Below are 19,562 nucleotides of genomic sequence, written 5' to 3' on the forward strand. Positions count from 1 at the left end.
AGGTTACCTACAAATATTTCCAGGGTTTCTGGGACCCCAATTATTTTTTCAAATGATTTTCTGAACATGGTTACACATATTTTAAAATTAGGATTCAACAAGAAAAAGTCTTTGATTCGCAAATATTTACAACTGTTTGATTGTTAAACAAAAAAAAGCATCGATATTGCAAGGAAAACGATCTGCGATGTTACTGGTTACCCATTCTAACTGGGCTTTGCTGTGTCCTGCTCTCGTACAACACAGAAGGTTGTACGATCCGCCCATCTCTCTGTGAGAACCAATTTAGTCCTCACACGCACATTGCCAAAGGAGTGGAGACATTAGCCTCACCACTGTGGTTATGTGAGACACTTCACCTGCTACTTGTTTTGGTTTTCTCAGAGGAAGAGTGCAATTACTGGGACACTTTTAGAAACACCCGACGTAGTGGTGAGTAGTAAGATGCACGCGGACTGGGAGACGGAGGGACACTGTATTTGTATAGCGCCTTTCAAAGCGGGGTGGGTGGGGGATAGACTCTGCGAATTGAAAATCATTCTGTCTCTGCGGTTGAAAAAGAAAGATGCATCTTCCACTCGTTTGTAAACTTCCCGCCACCCTGCCTTCAGTTTCTTTCAGGGATGACCTGTATGAACAGCACATCGGAGAAGGGTGAGGAATGGTCCCACCAGCTGGTGATGCTTGTCTTCACTTTACCCACCCTTTGCTGTGGCTTGGTGTTGAACGGAGTGGCACTCGGCACAATCTGCTGTAAAATAAAGCAGCAGACCAAATCCGTCATCTACATGACCAACCTCATCCTCTCCGACTTCCTCCTGCTCCTCTCACTGCCTTTCAAAATCTACGCTTTCCATGTGGGCGACCAGTGGCCCCTGAAGAGATGGTTCTGTCAGCTTCTGGAGTCCCTGTGCTTCGTGAATACCTACGTCAGCGTCCTGCTGATCACCATGATCTGTGTGGACCGCTATGTGGCCATAAAGCATCCTTTTCTGAGCAGAGCCACCTCGTCCTGGAAGAAGACAGCGCTGATCTGCTCCGCTGTCTGGATTGTAGTGGGCTCGGCGAGTCTCCACTTTTACTTCAGCAGCCATTCCCAATCCTGCTTTTACCGGCTTTCCCCGGAGGTTTCCAGGATGGAGTTCATCGTCACACTAGAGATCCTGTTCCTGATATGCATGTTTTTGATGATGTTTTGCTCCCTGCGGATCATCTCCAACCTGAAGGTTCGAGCAAGCGAGACCCATGACAAGTGGGGGGGCAAGTCCGGTAAAATCATCCTGTCCAATTTGCTCACCTTCCTCCTTTGTTTCACGCCCTATCACACGGGCTTGTTGCTGTATTCCTTGGCAGTCAATGAATTCTTCCCAGTTCATTTCGAATCATGTGAATATCTGCGTGAGGCTGTGCATTATTGTATCTACTTGGCCAATGTCAACTGTTGCCTGGACGCTGTCTACTACTTCTATGGCATCAAGGAATTGTATCAGTCAAGATCTCAAGAGATGCCAAACTCCAGCACTCAATTGGGCACATGCGAGACAACTGCGGATTTGTCCTTAGGTCCTCCGCTCAACACCCAGTCAGATGTTTTTGAACCAAGTTGTTCAGGGATATTATTACACACTTCTGGATCAAATCAGACTTGACCCTGAGTCTCCTGGCTTAGAGGTAGGGATACTACCAATGCATCACAAGAGATCTCTCCCTCGCCCCAGACAGGTTAACCTTTTGCCTATTAACCCAACACTACCGACCTAGATTTCAATTGCAATCATCCAGTTTTAACTATGCACTCACAGGGTTATCTAGCTTGATCTTATCAAAGGCAGAGCAGACACTAGGGGCTAATGGCCTACTTGTACTCCCAAATCAGCTATTCCGATGTATCATTGTTGCATCATATACAAGTTCCACTTGCAGCTGGGGTACAGCCGCAGGTTAATTGAAATGAAACAATAAGATAGTAATTAAATCAGAAAAATAAAACTTTCATAAAAATATTAAAAGAAAGATGGAGGAATACAAATAATGAGCTGCATTAGGGGAATACTTTATATGGCAATTAGTTAGGTACTATGTCTCACATATTGCACAAATGTACAATAAAGAAATCAGCTGAATATCCTGGTTATTTTTCTAGATTTAATGAATGAAGAGAACCTAAAGAATATTGGATCAAAGCTGGTATAAATACCTCCCTATTTCTCCCCTATTTTTAGCTTTGACAAAGGGTCAGTTAGACTTAAGATGTCAGCTCTTTTCTCTCCTTACAGATGCTACCAGACTTGCTGAGATTTACCAGCATTTTCTCTTTTGGCTAAAAAATATTGTGTGGATACACTAAGTATAAAGTCTACACATATTGAATTACTCAAGAATGAATGTCTTCAGTGGTGGTGCCAATATCTAATTAAGTTTGTGAAGGAGGAAAACAGAAAAAGCTGCACATTATGTGAGTGTAATCTTGTGAGTAACAGATTTATATGTAGTTTCATTCAACCAGACAAAACCAAATGTTATTAGCATAGGCAATTGAAAACTCATTGACTAGGATTTTATTCCCTCAAGTGTAGATTATTAAGGGATGAATTCATTGAGGTCTTTAAGGCTATTAAAACATTTGATGAGTTAGACAGAAACAATTTGCTCTTGTGGGGGAATCCATAACAATAAGGTAATATCATACAATTAGAACTAGGCCACTTTGCAGAAGCACTTCTTCACACATTGTATAGAAGAAATCTTTTCTCAACTAAGTTAAGATTGATACAATTTTGATGGCATGGATACTGGGAGACATGGAAATGGAGTTAAGATACAAATCAATCACCGTCTCATCAAATGATAGAACCAGCTTGAGGGGCTGAATGACCTCTTGTTTTCTGTTCCTGTCTCAGTTAGTAGTAACATTAGTTTGTCGTAGAGGAGAAAAGGAAGCATATTAAACTGAAAATAAAATTAAATGATGAAGTGTTTAGGATCAACTAAGTAACTGATAGATGTAGATATTTAACCGATGTTATTCACTGCAAAATCTGTGGATTCAAATCCATGAGGGAAATTGGCTGGTCTGGGAGAGTAAGATGTCATGGCCAATATGGAGTAATAAAAGTTACCCTAATCTATTATTCACTCAAAGCTTCTGATGTTTGAAGAATGAATGACATATTATGGGTAGGATGAAGTTGTTTCCAATTTTAAGGTTTTGTAATTTGGGCAGAATGAGTGAAACACAGTTGCTCATTACATACTTGCTAAATTAATCCAAAATAAATTAACAGAATTGATTTAAAATTAGGATTAGTAAAAGTTCAATACATTTGGGTGAAAATATTTGATAGCAAAACATGATTTCTGCAGATTAGAGTCATTTTTAATAAGAACTTGCGAGCTGATTGGACAAATGCACTGCTGAAAGCTGAACTGTGTAATACAGCTCTGGTAGGTTCTAGGTTTTGACCTTTGAGCTGTGTCAAGGTACTGGATCCCAGTTGAGATTATGGAAGTGGTACTTTAAGTGCTTGGCTAGTATTGCACAAATATCTTGAATCAGCTCCAACATGTAAGAAATACAGCAAGGCACCTGTTACAGGTGTATTACTATTCTCTTAAAGACAGATTCATGCCATTGTCGATAAGGTATATGCTGAGTACCTATTATGCTGACATTAAATCAGAACTGATATCAAAAGTTTCTATTGAAGAGCAGCAAACTGACAACTAACTTTAACAGACATATTTGGAACTTGCTTAGGTAGTAGGTTAATGTGCTACTCCATCACACTTAAGAGTTAGATTTAATGCTGATCTTCTCATGGGACAGATGTCTCTATCTCAATTTTTTAATGACATAGATTTGCTTATTCTTACTGAATTTTATGCTGATTATGATAATATGAACAAAATAATAGGTGCAGGAGTAGATCATAAGGCCCCTCTTCTGTTCAATATGATCATGACTGATCTTCTGCCTTACATTGAATTTCCCATCAATTCCATATATTCCTGATTTCCCCAAACAACTACCGAAAATTGCAGATTTAACCCTAATTAGCAGTAATTAACCAGCTCACTCAGAGAGCCCATGAGGATAGATAATACAAGATCCAGAAACAATAGGTGCAATAAAGCGTTCTCCCTAAAGTCTAATATTAAGGTAATACTTTAAAGCAAAACAAGGGCATCTTCTCCATCACTGACCGAACACAGTTCGATGCTCGTACTGGGGAACTAAATTGGGAGAAATGATTGTAATTTAGATCCATTTCTTTGACCATAACTGGAAATATTCCTCAATGTATAATATGGTTAGAGCAATGTGCAATAGAGCTTGGCACCCTTTGGTTTATGTCCATAATATTCCTGTACTAGAGAAAAATTCAAATCTGCAAAGGCAATCAAACATCTACCAAAACATCTAGATTAAGGAGGTACATCATCAGATGTAATTAAACCCAAGTGAGAATTGTAATAAAAGTAATTAAATTCTCTTGAATGAGGTATTAATAGATCTAACATTTTACATATCCCTTTGATGTGAAGCAACAGCAAATGGACAATGGCATGATTAAATCCTATTTGTATCCATGTCTTTACACAAAATACGCCAGCATCTGTAGCTTGCAACATTTATGGAAAAACCAGTTCCGAGAGTTGCTGGCTGGCAACATCCAGCAATTGGGGAGAGGTGTACTGCAAAGTTTTCAATAGATCATTCAGAATAGTTCAGGGTCACTTACGAAAAGTGCAAAGGTTACAGGCAGTGTTTGAGGATAGGAGAGAGAGAGAAAAAAACAAACTTTATGTGAGGAGTGTTGCAGTTAGCTGTACTGCTGTGAAGACAGTTGAACTAGACAGACTCTGTGTAGGGAACACAATGAGAAATCCAGAGCAGTTTGATGACTCTATGCTACATATTGATGTCAAAAGAAGTTCTGGAGAACTGAAACAATGTGAAAGCCTTGGTATTGGGTGAAAGTGTGAGAGTTTCAGAGGAAGCCAATGAGCATTAATACTTCGGTCAAGTTGAGAGAGTGGGTGTTGAAAACGGAAGATCATTTTTTTGCTGATTTGACTGAGCAAGGTTGGAACTTGGGGGAAATCCCATGGCAGGAATGGTTTGGTGAGGTGAGGTGGGCTCTCAGTGAAGAGCTTGAGATGCACCTGTGAGTGAGTGCTGGAGTGCAGCTTCTGGGACGTAGAGAAACATCGACTGAGAAAAGGGAGGTGACTCATTGGAATAGGAACAATTGTTAAGGCAGTTTAAAATGGAGCAGTTCTTGAAAGGAAGCTTCAAGGCCCAATCAGTGCATACAAAGAAATCCAATCCATTGTGTTGTGGACAAAGGGAGAACAGGAGTGATTTTAAATTATGATTGTTTTATTCTTCTTAAACTCAAGACAGTGAGTTTTTTTTTATTTAATCCCTTCCTTTTTACTCCCATTGTTTTCTGAGGTAGGCCAAAGGGTGTTCCCCGAACCCTTACTTTTTGGTTCCAATTCTAATAATAAAACCACAGTAAAATCCTTTATGATGAAATCGTAGATAGATTTTATTAATAAAATCATCAAAATATATCGAAATGCTTTGCTATACATTCATTGACACAAGCACCAGGAAAATAAGGAAGACTAGTGAAACATGATAAGTTGCAAGTTTTGATAAATCCAAAGGTAATGAAAACTCAGTTCATATAAATTACCATCTCGGAGGTCAAATTGTCCAATAATAGTTTCCTTTATAATCTAGCTCCAGTTGCTTCCTTCTACCAGGTGAGATGTAGTTTCTTTCCAGGCAGCAACTTGAAGACAGCAATGGAGGATCTGAGATGGGCTGCAAAGTCAGCCTGGAGTCCTGCTCTCCATCTGGATGTCAAACAGGAACTGACTTAGCAACAACAAAACTGTATATTTAAGCAATTCAACCAGCTCCAATACCAGTCATGTGACAAAGACAGACATTTCAGGTGCTGGTGGCCCACCTCAGTGGGCTCAATGGAAAGTTGTTAAACCAGTTGTATCGTTTTACCTTTCTTGGTAACATTTCCATTGCAAGGTGTCAAGGTAACTACAAAAGTATTAGTGCTCACTTTAGTGTAATGGGTCTTGACATTTTTCTTTGTCTGGAACTAGCTAGAAGCAGATAATCTGTCTCTTAGTTCTTTGTATCAACTTTGGCTGGAATATCAAGGACTCAGAAGCTTCTGCAAATACAATCATGAAATGAGCTGCAGTCATGCTGAGTCAGCAACGTTGTTCATGTTTAAAATAAACAGAATTTAAACATGAAAATAAAGAAGAATATAGAGATTTCTTTGTGACTTATCTTCATCCCCTCTGACCATAAATACTTGTCAAGTTAAATGAGATTTGGTGACACACTGTTTCATTAATAACTGGTGAGAAATCTATGGCATCTTCCTCAATTGTGTCTACTATTTGGTGTGTGAAGGAGAATGTTTGATCACAGACTATTATCAGTATTTATCATGTTAATTCTGGGTATTCAAATCTAAGTTGTACATGTACTATAGATTGTAATACCATTTTAACATTGTATGGTAAAATTATTGATGTATGATAAAATCTGTGGGATCTTTAGCTTTATACTTTTAATAGGTGTTAAATGTCCTCGATCTCAGATTTTTTTCTACTTTTAAAATAAAAATTATTCTCACTAATCAGATCATAACATGAATTTTTGATCTGATCTAGAATTATAACAAGTTCTGTGGTGATACAACAACAACTTGTATTTATAATGTGTCTTTAGTGCAATTACAATGTCCCAGGGCATTTCACAAAAGCACAATTAAACAAAATATCTCACTATTCTCTATAGTAATGTGATTTTAGAGTATATGGCAAAAAATATGGTCAACAGGTTAGGTTTTTAGGAGTGTTTTAAAGGAAGACAGAGGTAGAGAGAATTAGGAAATGAATTCCAGTGTTTAGAACCAAGACTAATGAAGACACAGTCACCAACTGTGAGGGGTTAAAACCCAAGATGATCAAGAGACCAAAATTATTTATATTCGAGTGTCGTGGGGCTGGAGGGGAGGACATCAACAGGGAGATGTCCAACCTTGGAGGGATTTAAAAATAAAAATGAGAATTTAAAAATCAAGGTGTTAATTAACTGGGAGCCACTGTGTGCTATTGAGCATGAGTAATGGCTCAATCGATTTGTGCTAAAACTGGATAACAGAGCTTTAGCTGACCTCATCTTTATGAAGAATAGAATATAGGAGAATGCCAAAAGAAAAAAATGCAGCATTTTTAGTTATTTACTGAAACATGTGAATAAACATTTCCTTAAACTATTGCTAACTATACAACATTGACAATTCAAATAGATATAGTAAGAAAGAGCCAAAACAAGAGCCTCTCCCTCAACTCAGGTATACAAGGAGACAGCAAGTAAAATTTTGCACTTCCCAATTCTAGCCAGTGAAATATTCCAAATCAGGTGGAACACCTGATTGGATTGTAATCACACATTGTGTGCAAAAGACTTATTCTAATGTTTATGCAGGAGGTTAATAAAAATAAATGTTAGTGCGTACAATTTCCTGTCACTGATGACACAACTATACTCACTGTAAAAGTGATCAAAGCCTGTAAGTGCTCTTGTGTGCAATGGTAATGTCCCTAAATGTGGGCCAGGCTATCTGGGTTCATGTCTCACCTGCTCCAACCATGTGTAATAATATTGCTGGACAGATTGATTAGGGGAAAGAAAATATATAAGTGCTCTTATAGTATAAAATGTTCCTCTTTTATCATTTTAAATGCTCTTTGTCTTGTTTCCTGCACAGTTTAAAAATTATATTTTCTTGCTTGACTCTATATTTGAGAGAAATTTGTTTCTTCTTTGACAACAGACCTTGTTTAATTTGTTAATATTACAATTCGCTGTGAAATCTAATTCTGTAATGCAAGAGTTTGGCAGAACAGGAAATAATAACAGTAATAAAAGAGACCATTCTGAAACAAATAGAGAATATTATGCTCAAACTGTATGCTGCAGAACAGGTTCAAGGGGATCTAGGCAAATACTGGAGATGCTGGAAATCTGAAACATACAGAGAATGCTGGAGAAACTCAGCAGGTCTGAGAGTATCTGTGGAGAGAGAAACAGTTAATGTTTTGAGTATATTATTGCCTCTCCTTCAGAATGTCAGTTATCCACCTCAATTATCCAAGTTCACCTCTGAGGAAGAGCCATACTGGACTCGAAAAATGTCACTTTCAATCACAGAAGCTGCCAGACTTGCTGAGTTTCTCCAGAATTCTATGTGTATATTTGAAAGGAGATCGAGCTGTTTTAAAAGCAGCCCATTTGCTTTATGTCATGTTTGAGGTAATGCAGGATGAACAAATATCAATCAGGTAAATTAACAGGCACTGGACTTGAAACCATCTACAAGATGCATTGAAGTAGCATACAAAGGTTTCTTTGACACCTACCAGACCTACTAAATCTAGCTTAGGACAGCGAACCATCAACTGCAAGTTCCCCTCCAAGCCCTACACCATCCTGACCTGAAACTATATTGCTTTATATATTGCTAAACAACTTTCACTGAGTCAAAATCCCGGCACTCTGTCCCAGACGGCTCTGTGGGGAAAAGTGGCCGACCAGCCCCTTCTCTAGGGCAATTGCAGATGTGTTATAAATACTGGCCTTGACAGCTCATACCCAAGAAGCAAATAAAAAAAACCAACCTGCAATGGCAATTTGATCATCAACCATATTTATATCCTCTGGCACATGGAACTGGTAGTGACAAAGAAGACCTTCCAACATTTCTAGTTCATGCAGTTGTGAAAGTTGTTAACAGTACTTTTACAATCAGCCTTCAATGTATGGATAGTCCTATCACTGACAGCCTGGGCAGGGAGCCATCTTCAACATTTTCTTGACTCTGATTCACTAGAGCATCGTGTCAAAAGCAACAGGAGCAAATGTGTGACCAATATAGATATGAAATAGATTCATAAATGATGCAGTGATCAATTTTGTTGGAAATCCATTTCCTTTTCCAAGCAAACTTTCAACAATATTTAATACAACTTCTTAATAATACCATATAGTTCCATTTGCCAATGTAAAAGCCTACTGATTCAGCATTGTAGCCACCAAGATAGTCAGTTCCTTCAATGCTACCTAGTGGTCTTCATTTATAGATTCTAATTCATCAGCTATATGCATAGAGAAAGCAATAGGTAGGGATTCACTTACAGAATCATAGAATGTTTAAAACTTGGAAGGCCACCATTTAGCCCATCATATGAATGCTGGCTCTCTACAAAAGCAACTCTGTCAGTCCAGTGCCTTTACCCTTTCCCTGATAGGTCAGAAATATGTTTTTCTTCAGCTATGTATCCACTTCCCCTTTGAAAGCTACAACTGAACCTGCCTTACCCACACTTACATGCAATATATTTATGATCTGCATAAAAACATTTTCTATTGTATTATCATTGCTTCTTTTGCCAAGTATCCATAAACAGGAATAGACCGAAATTGTGATGGTTGAATTAGGAGGTCTAAGTTTGTGATATGTACCTGTATGAATAAATGTTTATAGAAGTGTGTAACAATTGAGTACTTCACCATCTAGATTTCTGAAATATAACATTAAGTCCGAACTACTCAAGTTTGTTAACTGCATCCTTGTGGATGTGCTTGTTTTATAAACTATCATGAGAATGATGCAGCCCATTGCAAATGTGTTATTCTGAGTTGCTAGCTGTACTATCAGACTGCTATTCTAGATCTATAGTGACAGTAAAAGATAAGAATATTGGAATTTTGCCTCCAATAATTACTTTTAGGCAGAGATCCCATGATAACACTCTAACAGATGTGATATTTATACAGTTGTAGCATGTGTGGATGAAAAATGATATTCAAAAATTAGGCTGTAGTAAAATTGAGCTTCAGAGAGCATTGTGGTTTTTCCTTGCATTAAAAACAATATTACTCTAGGTTGTCTCCTACAAGGGAACATAAAACCTGTAAATTAGGTTAAACAAAAAACTAAAGAACTGCAGATGCGAAAAATCAGAAATGTTCTGAAGAAGGGTTACTGGACTAGAAACGTTAACTCTGCTTTCTCTCCACAGATAAGGCCATACCTGCTGAGTTTCTCCAGCAATTTCTGTTATTGTAAATTAGGCTCCTCCTCCATTTTAGGCATGTTCCTTTGTTTTTGGTGCCATCTTATATTGCAAGTATAGAGATACTTTTCAAATAATATACATTGAAAGAGTAATTACATAGTGATGGGAGTGACTGAACCCACAACATCACCTGTCTGCAAACAAGTATATCGTTTTTAATAACTCTTTGAAGTTATTAAAATGGCTTTCATTTTTAGATTTGAATGTACACTCTACCAGAATATTGTGTCAGAGGTCAGAAATGACAGCAGTGCTGTGTTCTCAGAGGTAACGTCTGTTGGTGGAGATGCTAAACTGAAGCTTTGTTTACTCTTCCAATTGGATGCAAAAGATTCTATGCAAGAACTTTGAAGAAGGTCAGCGAACTATTGCGGTGCCTGGTCAACAGTCATCTCGTAGCCTCAGATGCTCTAGTTATTATCACATTGCTGTTGTGCACTTTTGCTGCATGCAAAATGGCTTCCACATTTCCTGTAAAATAACACTTCAAAAGAATGTCATTATCTGCAAAGTGCTTTGGGATGTCCAGTGAAGTCACAAGATGCTACACAAACGCATGTTTTTTTTCCATGAGTAGTCAAGCCATCTTCTGGATAAATGGCACTGCTGGATTCTTTCACCTTACTTGTTTCCCAAGGTATGTTCCAGTTTTCCTCATCTATTCCCAGGTCATGTGCTTAATGCCCTGTGTTGTCTCAGTCAGCAGAGACTGCTTTGGAGACGCTGGTGTTGGACTGGGGTGTACAAAGTTAAAAATCACACAACACCAGGTTATAGTTCAACAGGTTTAATTGGAAGCACTAGCTTTCGGAGCGCTGCTCCTTCATCAGGTGGTTGTTTGGAAGACATGATTGTAAGACACAGAATTTATAGCAAAAGTTTACAGTGTGATGTAACCAAAATTGTACATTGAAAAATACCTTTAATGTTTGTTAAGTCTCTCATCTGTTAGAATGACCATGTTAGTTTCACTTCTTTCAAATGTAAATCACAGAAACCTTTTAAAAAATTTACATTCTCAGGTTAACTTTAACAATAGATGTCAGCCCAGATAATGTGTTGAAGGTGTTTGACCCCTGTGTGCTGTTGTCTGTGCCATAATGTTTAGACTGATTCTAATCTAAAAAATGAGTTAACAGAGTCTTACATGGATTATGTGTTCATGCAGGGCGGGCCTCAACTGGGACCTTGGGTTCATGTCACACTATAGATGACCACCATTGCACTATACACACACAGATGCAAAAACACACACACACTCCTACTCACACACACGCGCACACACATACACACAAAACACTCCTATACACAGACACACACACTCCCACACTCACACATGCACCCTCTCACAGACTTAGACCCCTTTACACTCACACACACACGTACACTCTCTCTCACAGACACGCACAACCCCCCCACCCCAGACATACATACATACACACACACGTACACACACACACACACACACAAACCCACATGTGCACTTACACATATACGTTTGTGGGGTGAATTTGTACTTGCAGAGTTACATTGTACTTTGCTCAAAAACTGCATGAATCTATGTAAGACTGTTAGCTCATTTTTAAGATTAGAATCAGTGTAAACATTATGGTACACACAACAGCACACGGGGCAAACACCTTCAACACATTATCTGGGCTGACGCCAATTGTTAAAGTTAACCTAAGAATGTAAATTTTAAAAGACGTTTTGTGATTTAAATTTGAAAGAAGTGAAACTAACATGGTCATTCTAACAGATGAGAGACTTAACAAACATTCAAGGTATTTTTCAATGTACAATTACACACTGTAAACATTTACTATAAATTTTATGTTTTACAATTGTGTACTGCACAATCACCTGATGAAGGACCAGCGCTCCGAAAGCTAGTGCTTTCAATGAAACCTGCTGGACTATAACCTGGTGTTGTATGATTTTTAATTTAGCAGAGACTGCAACATTGTTCACCACAGAGGTGCTGACAGAATAACCTCCCTTACTCATATTGCAAGCAGCAGCAGCTCTTTTTACCATTCAGCAAACACAGTGGTAACTCTTAACACCCTAACACTAAACTGCAAGCTGTAGTCTTTCACCTCATACTTATTTTTGATAACTACTTATTTTTTCTCAGCCTCTGCATTCTGTTTCAAGGAACCTTTGCAAGTTTTAAAAGCTCAACTGAAAATATTCAGAGATTCGGGAAAAAGCTATTTCATTTTACCCAAACTCAACCCTAAAATGTATCAAATTGACTTCTGATGGTGCAGAGTCACCAAGTAAATAATTGACAATCGGGTCAAAAGGCATAATAGGATGGTGACTAAAGGTTCAGTCAACTAAAGATGGTCTTAAAAGGGGAGACAGAGGTGCAATTCCACAGGAATTAAAGGAGTCTAGGTAACTGCAGAAGATGGATGGAAATTTGGAATGCCCAGGGATCTAAAGTAAGTCGTACATAGAAGATAAGGTGCTGTTGGTAGGCAAAGCAGTAAGTGAGATCATGAATGAATTTAAACATGGGTCTGAATTGTAAACTTCAGACATTGAATCCGTTTTAATGTCATATGTACTCACATCAGTACAGTGAAAAATGTACAACCTACCACTTAAGGTGCCATTTTAGGTTCATAGGTAGCTAGGTACAGATTCTTGAGTACAAATTCTTAGGAAAAAAAATTAGAAACATCAAGAAATAAAAAGTCTAGCATTTCAAAAGTTTGAAAGTATAATATCATTGTAGTAAATTAGAAAAATAATGAAATAAAACATTCATAATAACAGTGCTTCCACCATAATAGAAAAAAGGAAAAAAAAGAGAATTTAAGGCAAAGTCCACTTAGTCCACTTCATGGCCCTGGGCTCGAGGACACAACCTCCCCCCATTGGAATCTCGGGGTGGACTTGCCATATGCCGAAGAAAACACAGTATGGAGTCGCAGACTGACTGAAGCTTCCACAGGGGCAGAGCAAAACAATCAGGCCACTGCAAAAACACTGGAGAAGCCTCAAGGAAAACCCAGGCCATTGAAATCCCAGGCCCAGACCCATCACGTCACCGACGTAGCCTTGAGGAATGGCTCGATCCATGCTGGTCAGCTTTTGATAGAAATGCTGAATTCGAAATGGGATAGACCGTGGACAATATTGTTTTGGAAATATTTAAATTTATAGAGATTGAAGAATTGGAGGTCAGCCAGGACAAAATGAGATAGTTCAGTTTGAAAACAAAAAGATCACAGATCCAGAAAGGCATTGTCATGCCTGGTGTAGCAGTCTCTCAGACCGGCGTGGTGATCTCCTTGTGGTATGTGGCAGGCTCTCGGCCCGGTGTGGTGATCTCCTTGTGGTACATGGTGATCTCTCGGCCTGGCATGGTGATCTGCCAGGGGTACGTGGTAGTCTCTTGGCCCAGCATAGTGATCTCCTGGTGGTACATGGTGATCTCTCAGCTTTGGGTGGTGACATCCCGGTGGTACATAGCAGCCTTTCGGCCTGGCATGGTGATCTCCCGGTGGTACATGGTGATCTCCCACCCTGGCACAATGATCTCCCGGTGGTACATGGTGATCTCTTGGCTTGGCGTGGTGATCTCCTGGTAGTACGTGGTAGTTTCTCGGCTCGGTGTGGTGATCTCCCGGTGGTACATGGCAGTCTCTCAGCATGGTGTGGTGATCCCCCAGTGGTACATTGACAGTCTCTTGGCCTGGTATGGTGATTTCCTGGTGATACATGGTAGTCTCACAGCCTGGTGTAGTGATCTCCCAGTGGTATGTGGCAGTCTCTCAGCCTGGTGTGATGATCTTTTGGTGGTATATGGTAGTCTCTCAGCCTGGCATGATGATCACCTGGTGGTATGTGGCAGTCTCTTGGCCTGGCATGGTGATCTCCCAGTGGTACGTGGTGGTATCTTGGCCCAGTGTGACCTTAATTTGGACTTCCGGCCTTGAGGTGATTCCCGAGCAGTTTTCCCAGCCTTAGAGAGACTTGGTGAAGCCTGGCACAGTCTGAAGTCAAGGCCCGGCATGGACTGGAGGCTTGGTGCCAGCCTGATTGTTAGTCTGCAATACTTGTTTCTCAATTTTCTAATTTATTCCTACACTTTAATGCTGGACTTTCTATTTCTTTGTTTTTCTAATTTTTTTTTCCTAAGACCTTATACTGAAGAGTCTGTACCTATGTACCTGTGTCTAAGGTAGCACCATAAGAGGCGACTTGTAAACCTTTCACTGTACTCATGTGAGTTCAAGGGATATGGGCCAAGTGCTGGCATTTGGGACTAGATTAATTTAGGACAGCTAGTTGGCATGGACGAGTTGGACCGAAGGGTCTGTTTTCATGCTGTACATCTCTATGACTCTGTGACAATAAAGCTAATTCAAATTCAAAAGAATAAGTAGACACAGATGTGAGTGATGTTACAGACATGAAAATGGATCAATTTCCTCATCAAAATAAGAAGAGACCAAAAGCTCAGTATCAATAAAATGACAATGCTACAAACATTACAGTCAGCATGAGACATTAACCAGGGAAGAGTTTGATGAGGTTGCAATCTGTTGAAGATCATGAATACAGTCATTCAGATACAAGTTTCCTAACCGAAGGTGTGCTTTTCAAGTTAAGAAATGAAGTATTTTGACCAGTCCATTAAAATACAGAGTAGGAACTTAACGGGACTGCTGCTCCAATCACAAAACGTTTCTTTTAAAAGTTGCATTCTCAAGTGAACTTTAACAATTGGTGTCAGCCCAGACAATGTATTGGGTATTAGTAACCCTCTGTGCTGCTCTCTGTGCCATAATGTTTAGACTGATTCTAATCTAAAAAATGAATTAACAGAATCTTACATGGATTCATGCAGTTTTTGAGCAAAATACAATGTAACTGTGCTAGTACAAATTTATCCCACAAACGTGTGTGTGTGTGTGGTGCAATGGGGTCACCTGTAATGTGACATGAACCCAAGGTCCCAGATGAGGCCATCCCCATGGGTACTGATCTTAGCTATCAGACTCTGCTCGGCCACTTTTTGCTGCTGCCTGTCACGAAGTCCGCCTTGGAGGATGGTCACCCGAAGGTCCAAGGTCGAATGTCCCGAACCACTGAAGTGTTCTCCAGCTGGGAGGGAACACTCCTGCCTGTTAATTGTTGTGCGGTGCCCATTCATCCATTGCCATAGCCTCTGCTTGATTTCCCCAATGTACCATGCTTCAGGGCATCCTTGCCTGCAGTGTATGAGATAAGTATTTTTCAATGTATAACTTCAGTTACATCACACTGTGAACTTTTGCTATAAATTCTGTGTCTTACAACCTTATGCTCCACCTGATGAAGGAGCAGCGCTCCGAAAGCTAGTGCTTCCAATTAAATCTGTTGGACTATAACCTGGTGTTGTGTGATTTTTAACTTTGTATATCAGATGTATATTTGATGGCATTCATCTCTTCCTGAATTTCAGGATAAGTATTTATTGCTTTGTTCTAGTAGTGATAGAATGATGCCTAGTTGAATTGCATTGCAAGTTCCCTAAGAATAATAGTAACATTGAAGGGGAGGGATGGAGATTCAGTCCATAGATCATGTTAAATCTCAAAGGGGTCATCCCAGTCTATCTCCTGGCCTTCTCCTCCCTCTCTATCTTTCCCATATGTTCACATTATTTGATTGTGGATTGAGAGTTGGGATGAGCTCAGGGAAGACTTGCAGCAGTACGCTCAGTGCATGGTGAAATGGGGTCTGCCCCTATCCTTCCAGAGGAGTCAACTCTTTCAGCACCCGAGGAGAAACCCCTGTCACAATGAACCTGATTATCACCAAAAGATGGATTGGGGATGCCAATGCCCCACCGATAACATTCACCACCCCATTTACATTGGCACAATTAGCGGAAATCATTAGAAAGGTTCCAGACTTTGAGCCATTGGCCGATTCCTTTGTATTTTTTGAAAGGGTCAGACAACAAAAGATTTTAGTTGAAAAATGTCATGCTGGAAAAACACAGCAGGCCAGGCAGCATTCGAGGAGCAGGAGAATCAACGTTTCGGGCATAAGCCCTTCTGTGGCTGTTTTGCTCTGCTATTCTTTTGGCTAATGGGTGTTAAGGGGAGGTTTGTATTTAAGACATTTAGGTAGTACCTGTTTTCTTAGGCATTCGTGCAGGAAGTATAGCTGTTCGTGGGTGGCACTCTGTCAGATGGCATTCGTCAAATATGCCCTCGCTACAGCACCAGCCTCACTAGTTCCCACCTCTGGCTTACCATACGCCCTAGAAATTGCAGCCACAGATCAGACGATAGCTGCTGTTCTACTGCAAGAGCAGCACAGTAGGTCAGGCCCAGTGGCCTATGCCTGCAGGGTCCTACAGTCCATGGAGTAAGGGTTTTCTATGTGCAAATGACACCACCTCACAGTCTTTTGGACAGTCCAGTACTTCAACTACCTTATTGGTTTAAACCCACTGACTATATTAACTAAACGCACCCCAATCCAGCTCCCACTAGACAGCCAAATCAAAGATAGCCCAGTGAGCCAGATTTGAGCCACGTGGTGGAGTCTATTGCTTCAAGGTTGGGACACCATGGTCAGACATACTAAGGTGCCCACCTTCCTAGCCGATAACCTAAATTATAGGGGACACTTATATGACTGCCAAATCATAGCCACTAAACACCCCACTGGCCCTTTTATACCAAAGCAGCAGGAGAAACAATTAGAAACGAGACAAACAATAGGCAGGCAGACACCACAGTCAAAAACTAAGTAGATGGATCTTCCATCGTAGTGGATGTCAGTCGGATCACCGACTAGGGGAAATACACAACAGATACTCAAGGACATCAAATAGTTGAACTGGCTTTAAAATTACCCAGCCATCTAAGTGCCCAAGCTGTGGAGCTAGCAGCTATAGACTACGTAGTCAGTCACCCCGATCTGTTCCCTTCACCTGCAGATGTATACTCTGATAGCATGTACATGCGCAACAGCCTCACTGCATTTTTATCATTTTGGGAAGCTGGGGGTTTAATTTTTGCCAATGGGAAATCCCTACCATCAGCCCCCTTATTGAAATATGTACTACAGGCCACCGGTGGAAGGAAATATGGCACAATTAAAGTTAGAAGCCACCACAAAATATCCCCAGAAGGTAACCACAGAGCAGATGAATTCGTCAAAACAGCTGCCGTGTAGGAGAATTTTGGCAGTCACCCATAGGTGAGCAGGCAAATGCAGTCACTGTAAGCCAAACAAACATAGAGGACCTTAGGCAAGCACAACACTGTGATAATTCCTTGAAACAGATTTTGGGAGGAGTTTAGCCAGTTGTTTACGATAAATGGAAAGATTCCCTATGGGCATGGGATGGATTAGTTTTAAAAATAGGGATTTATGTAGTTCCAATTCAAGACAGAAATTGGATCACATACCAATACCATGATGGACATGGGCATCAGGGAATAGAGGCCACTACCGAACAATTGAAAGAACTGTGTTGATGGCCCAAATTATATAACAATGTAACACACTGCATAGAGAACTGTCTGGTGTGCGCTCAAAATAATCCAGGTACTTTTGAAAGGGAGGACTGAAGCATACCCATCCAGTGGTAGGAGCCTGGACAAATTGACAAATTAATTATATATGTCCCCTATCACCATGTTGGAATGGATTTACCTATATTCCAGATACTCCTATATCATAGACTCATTCATGAAATGGGTCAAGGCTTTTCCCATTAGGACATATACAGCCAAAATGATTGTACAAACCCTAACACAACATATTTACGAGATGGAGTCTAGCCCGCAGTATCGAGTCAGATCAGGGTACCCATTTCACCAGCTGAGTCATGCAAAATGTGATGACAATGCTTGGTGTCCAGCAGAAACTCCACATTGCATACCACCCCCAATCTAGTGGGATTGTGGGAAGGGTGAACTGCACCCTAAACGGGAGGATTAGGTAGACTGTGCTGCAGAACAATAAAACCTGGGGGACAGTATTTCCGTTTGTTCTCATGATGGTATGCAGTACCATCTCCCAATCCCCAGGGTATACCCCCACCCCCATACTCTAATGTCAGGCCGACCTATGAAAGGAGTCAACTACCTGGTTGGTCTCAACCTCACAGAACCTGCCCTCACTGCTCTCACCCATGAAGAAGTAGTGCATCAGCTTACCAGAAATATCAAGGCCACTCAGTTAACAGCAGCTGCCAGGTTAGGGACCAAAAGGAAAGTAACTAAGGCTTACTTCGACAGTAAAGTTAATGCTATCAAACACTTATAGGACAGCAGGTGATGCTACAGATACACAATCCTAGTTCTTTTCTCTCCCCTAAATACTCAGGTCCCACCCCCACCTGTTGGATAAGGCAAACCCCTCAATACAAGGTTCTACTAGCCACAGGAAAGACTGCTGGTACCATGTAAACCAATTGTGGGCATTTGGCACTCAACACAGCCACTTTCATCACCTTGAGATAGGTACGGTGGATGACACTGCCCCAGAGCAAGTGACAAGACCAAGGGTTACCCCGAATACCAAGGACACCCACTTCCGACACATCCTCTCAGTCAGACTGCACCCCTGGTGATATTTATACTCTCCCATCACCACCATCGACTGCAACGTCAATGCCCAAGGGACCCCCAGACGGATTCTCTAACAGATTGGAACAACTTTCAGCATTGATGTGTTACACATTCCCAACAGTCCAGACACGACAGAACTCCCCAATAATTCCCTGATAGACAAGGAAATCAACCAACCCCAAGTCCTTATAACTCAGATCCCAGACGGCATATCCACAACATGGATATGTGACAATACTAAAAGACCAGGGAAAAACAGACTGAATTTGACCGTCAGATGGAAACATCCAATGTTCAGGACATCACCACTTGAGGGAATGACAGGACACAGACATGGGAACAGGGAGGATAAAATATTGCCAAGCCCCCAGATGCAGAGGATGCATGGCAAACTGATGAGTCTCTGTGTGGATGCCTATTTAATGAATACACTAACTCATTATTTCAGATGATGAAACAGCTCCTGACAGCCACCCAAGGCGTGGCATCACTGTTTCTGATGGTCAGCACTTTCACACCTCTCTATTGAGGTAAAAACAATGACTGCAGATGCTGGAAACCAGATTCTGGATTAGTGGTGCTGGAAGAGGACAACAGTTCAGGCAGCATCCAAGGAGCTTCGAAATCGACGTTTTGGGCAAAAGCCCTTCATCAGGAATAAAGGCAGTGAACTTGGAGCGTGGAGAGATAAGCTAGAGGAGGGTGGGGGTAGGGAGAAAGTAGCATAGAGTACAATGGGTGAATGGGGGAGGGGATGAAGGTGATAGGTCAGGG

The 19,562-nt window shown here is 40.6% G+C and overlaps 1 protein-coding gene across 1 annotated transcript; it reads left to right on the plus strand.

Moving 5' to 3' along the window:
• The first annotated feature begins 623 nt into the window (after nucleotides 1-623).
• Nucleotides 624-1,649, plus strand: LOC122556317 (G-protein coupled receptor 35-like). Its single transcript, XM_043702944.1, has one exon. The coding sequence runs from the start codon at nucleotides 624-626 to the stop codon at nucleotides 1,647-1,649; it is 1,026 nt and encodes a 341-aa protein (XP_043558879.1).
• Nucleotides 1,650-19,562: the final 17,913 nt, after the last annotated feature.

Source organism: Chiloscyllium plagiosum, chromosome 13 (genome assembly GCF_004010195.1).
Source record: "Chiloscyllium plagiosum isolate BGI_BamShark_2017 chromosome 13, ASM401019v2, whole genome shotgun sequence".
Taxonomy (NCBI): domain Eukaryota; kingdom Metazoa; phylum Chordata; class Chondrichthyes; order Orectolobiformes; family Hemiscylliidae; genus Chiloscyllium; species Chiloscyllium plagiosum.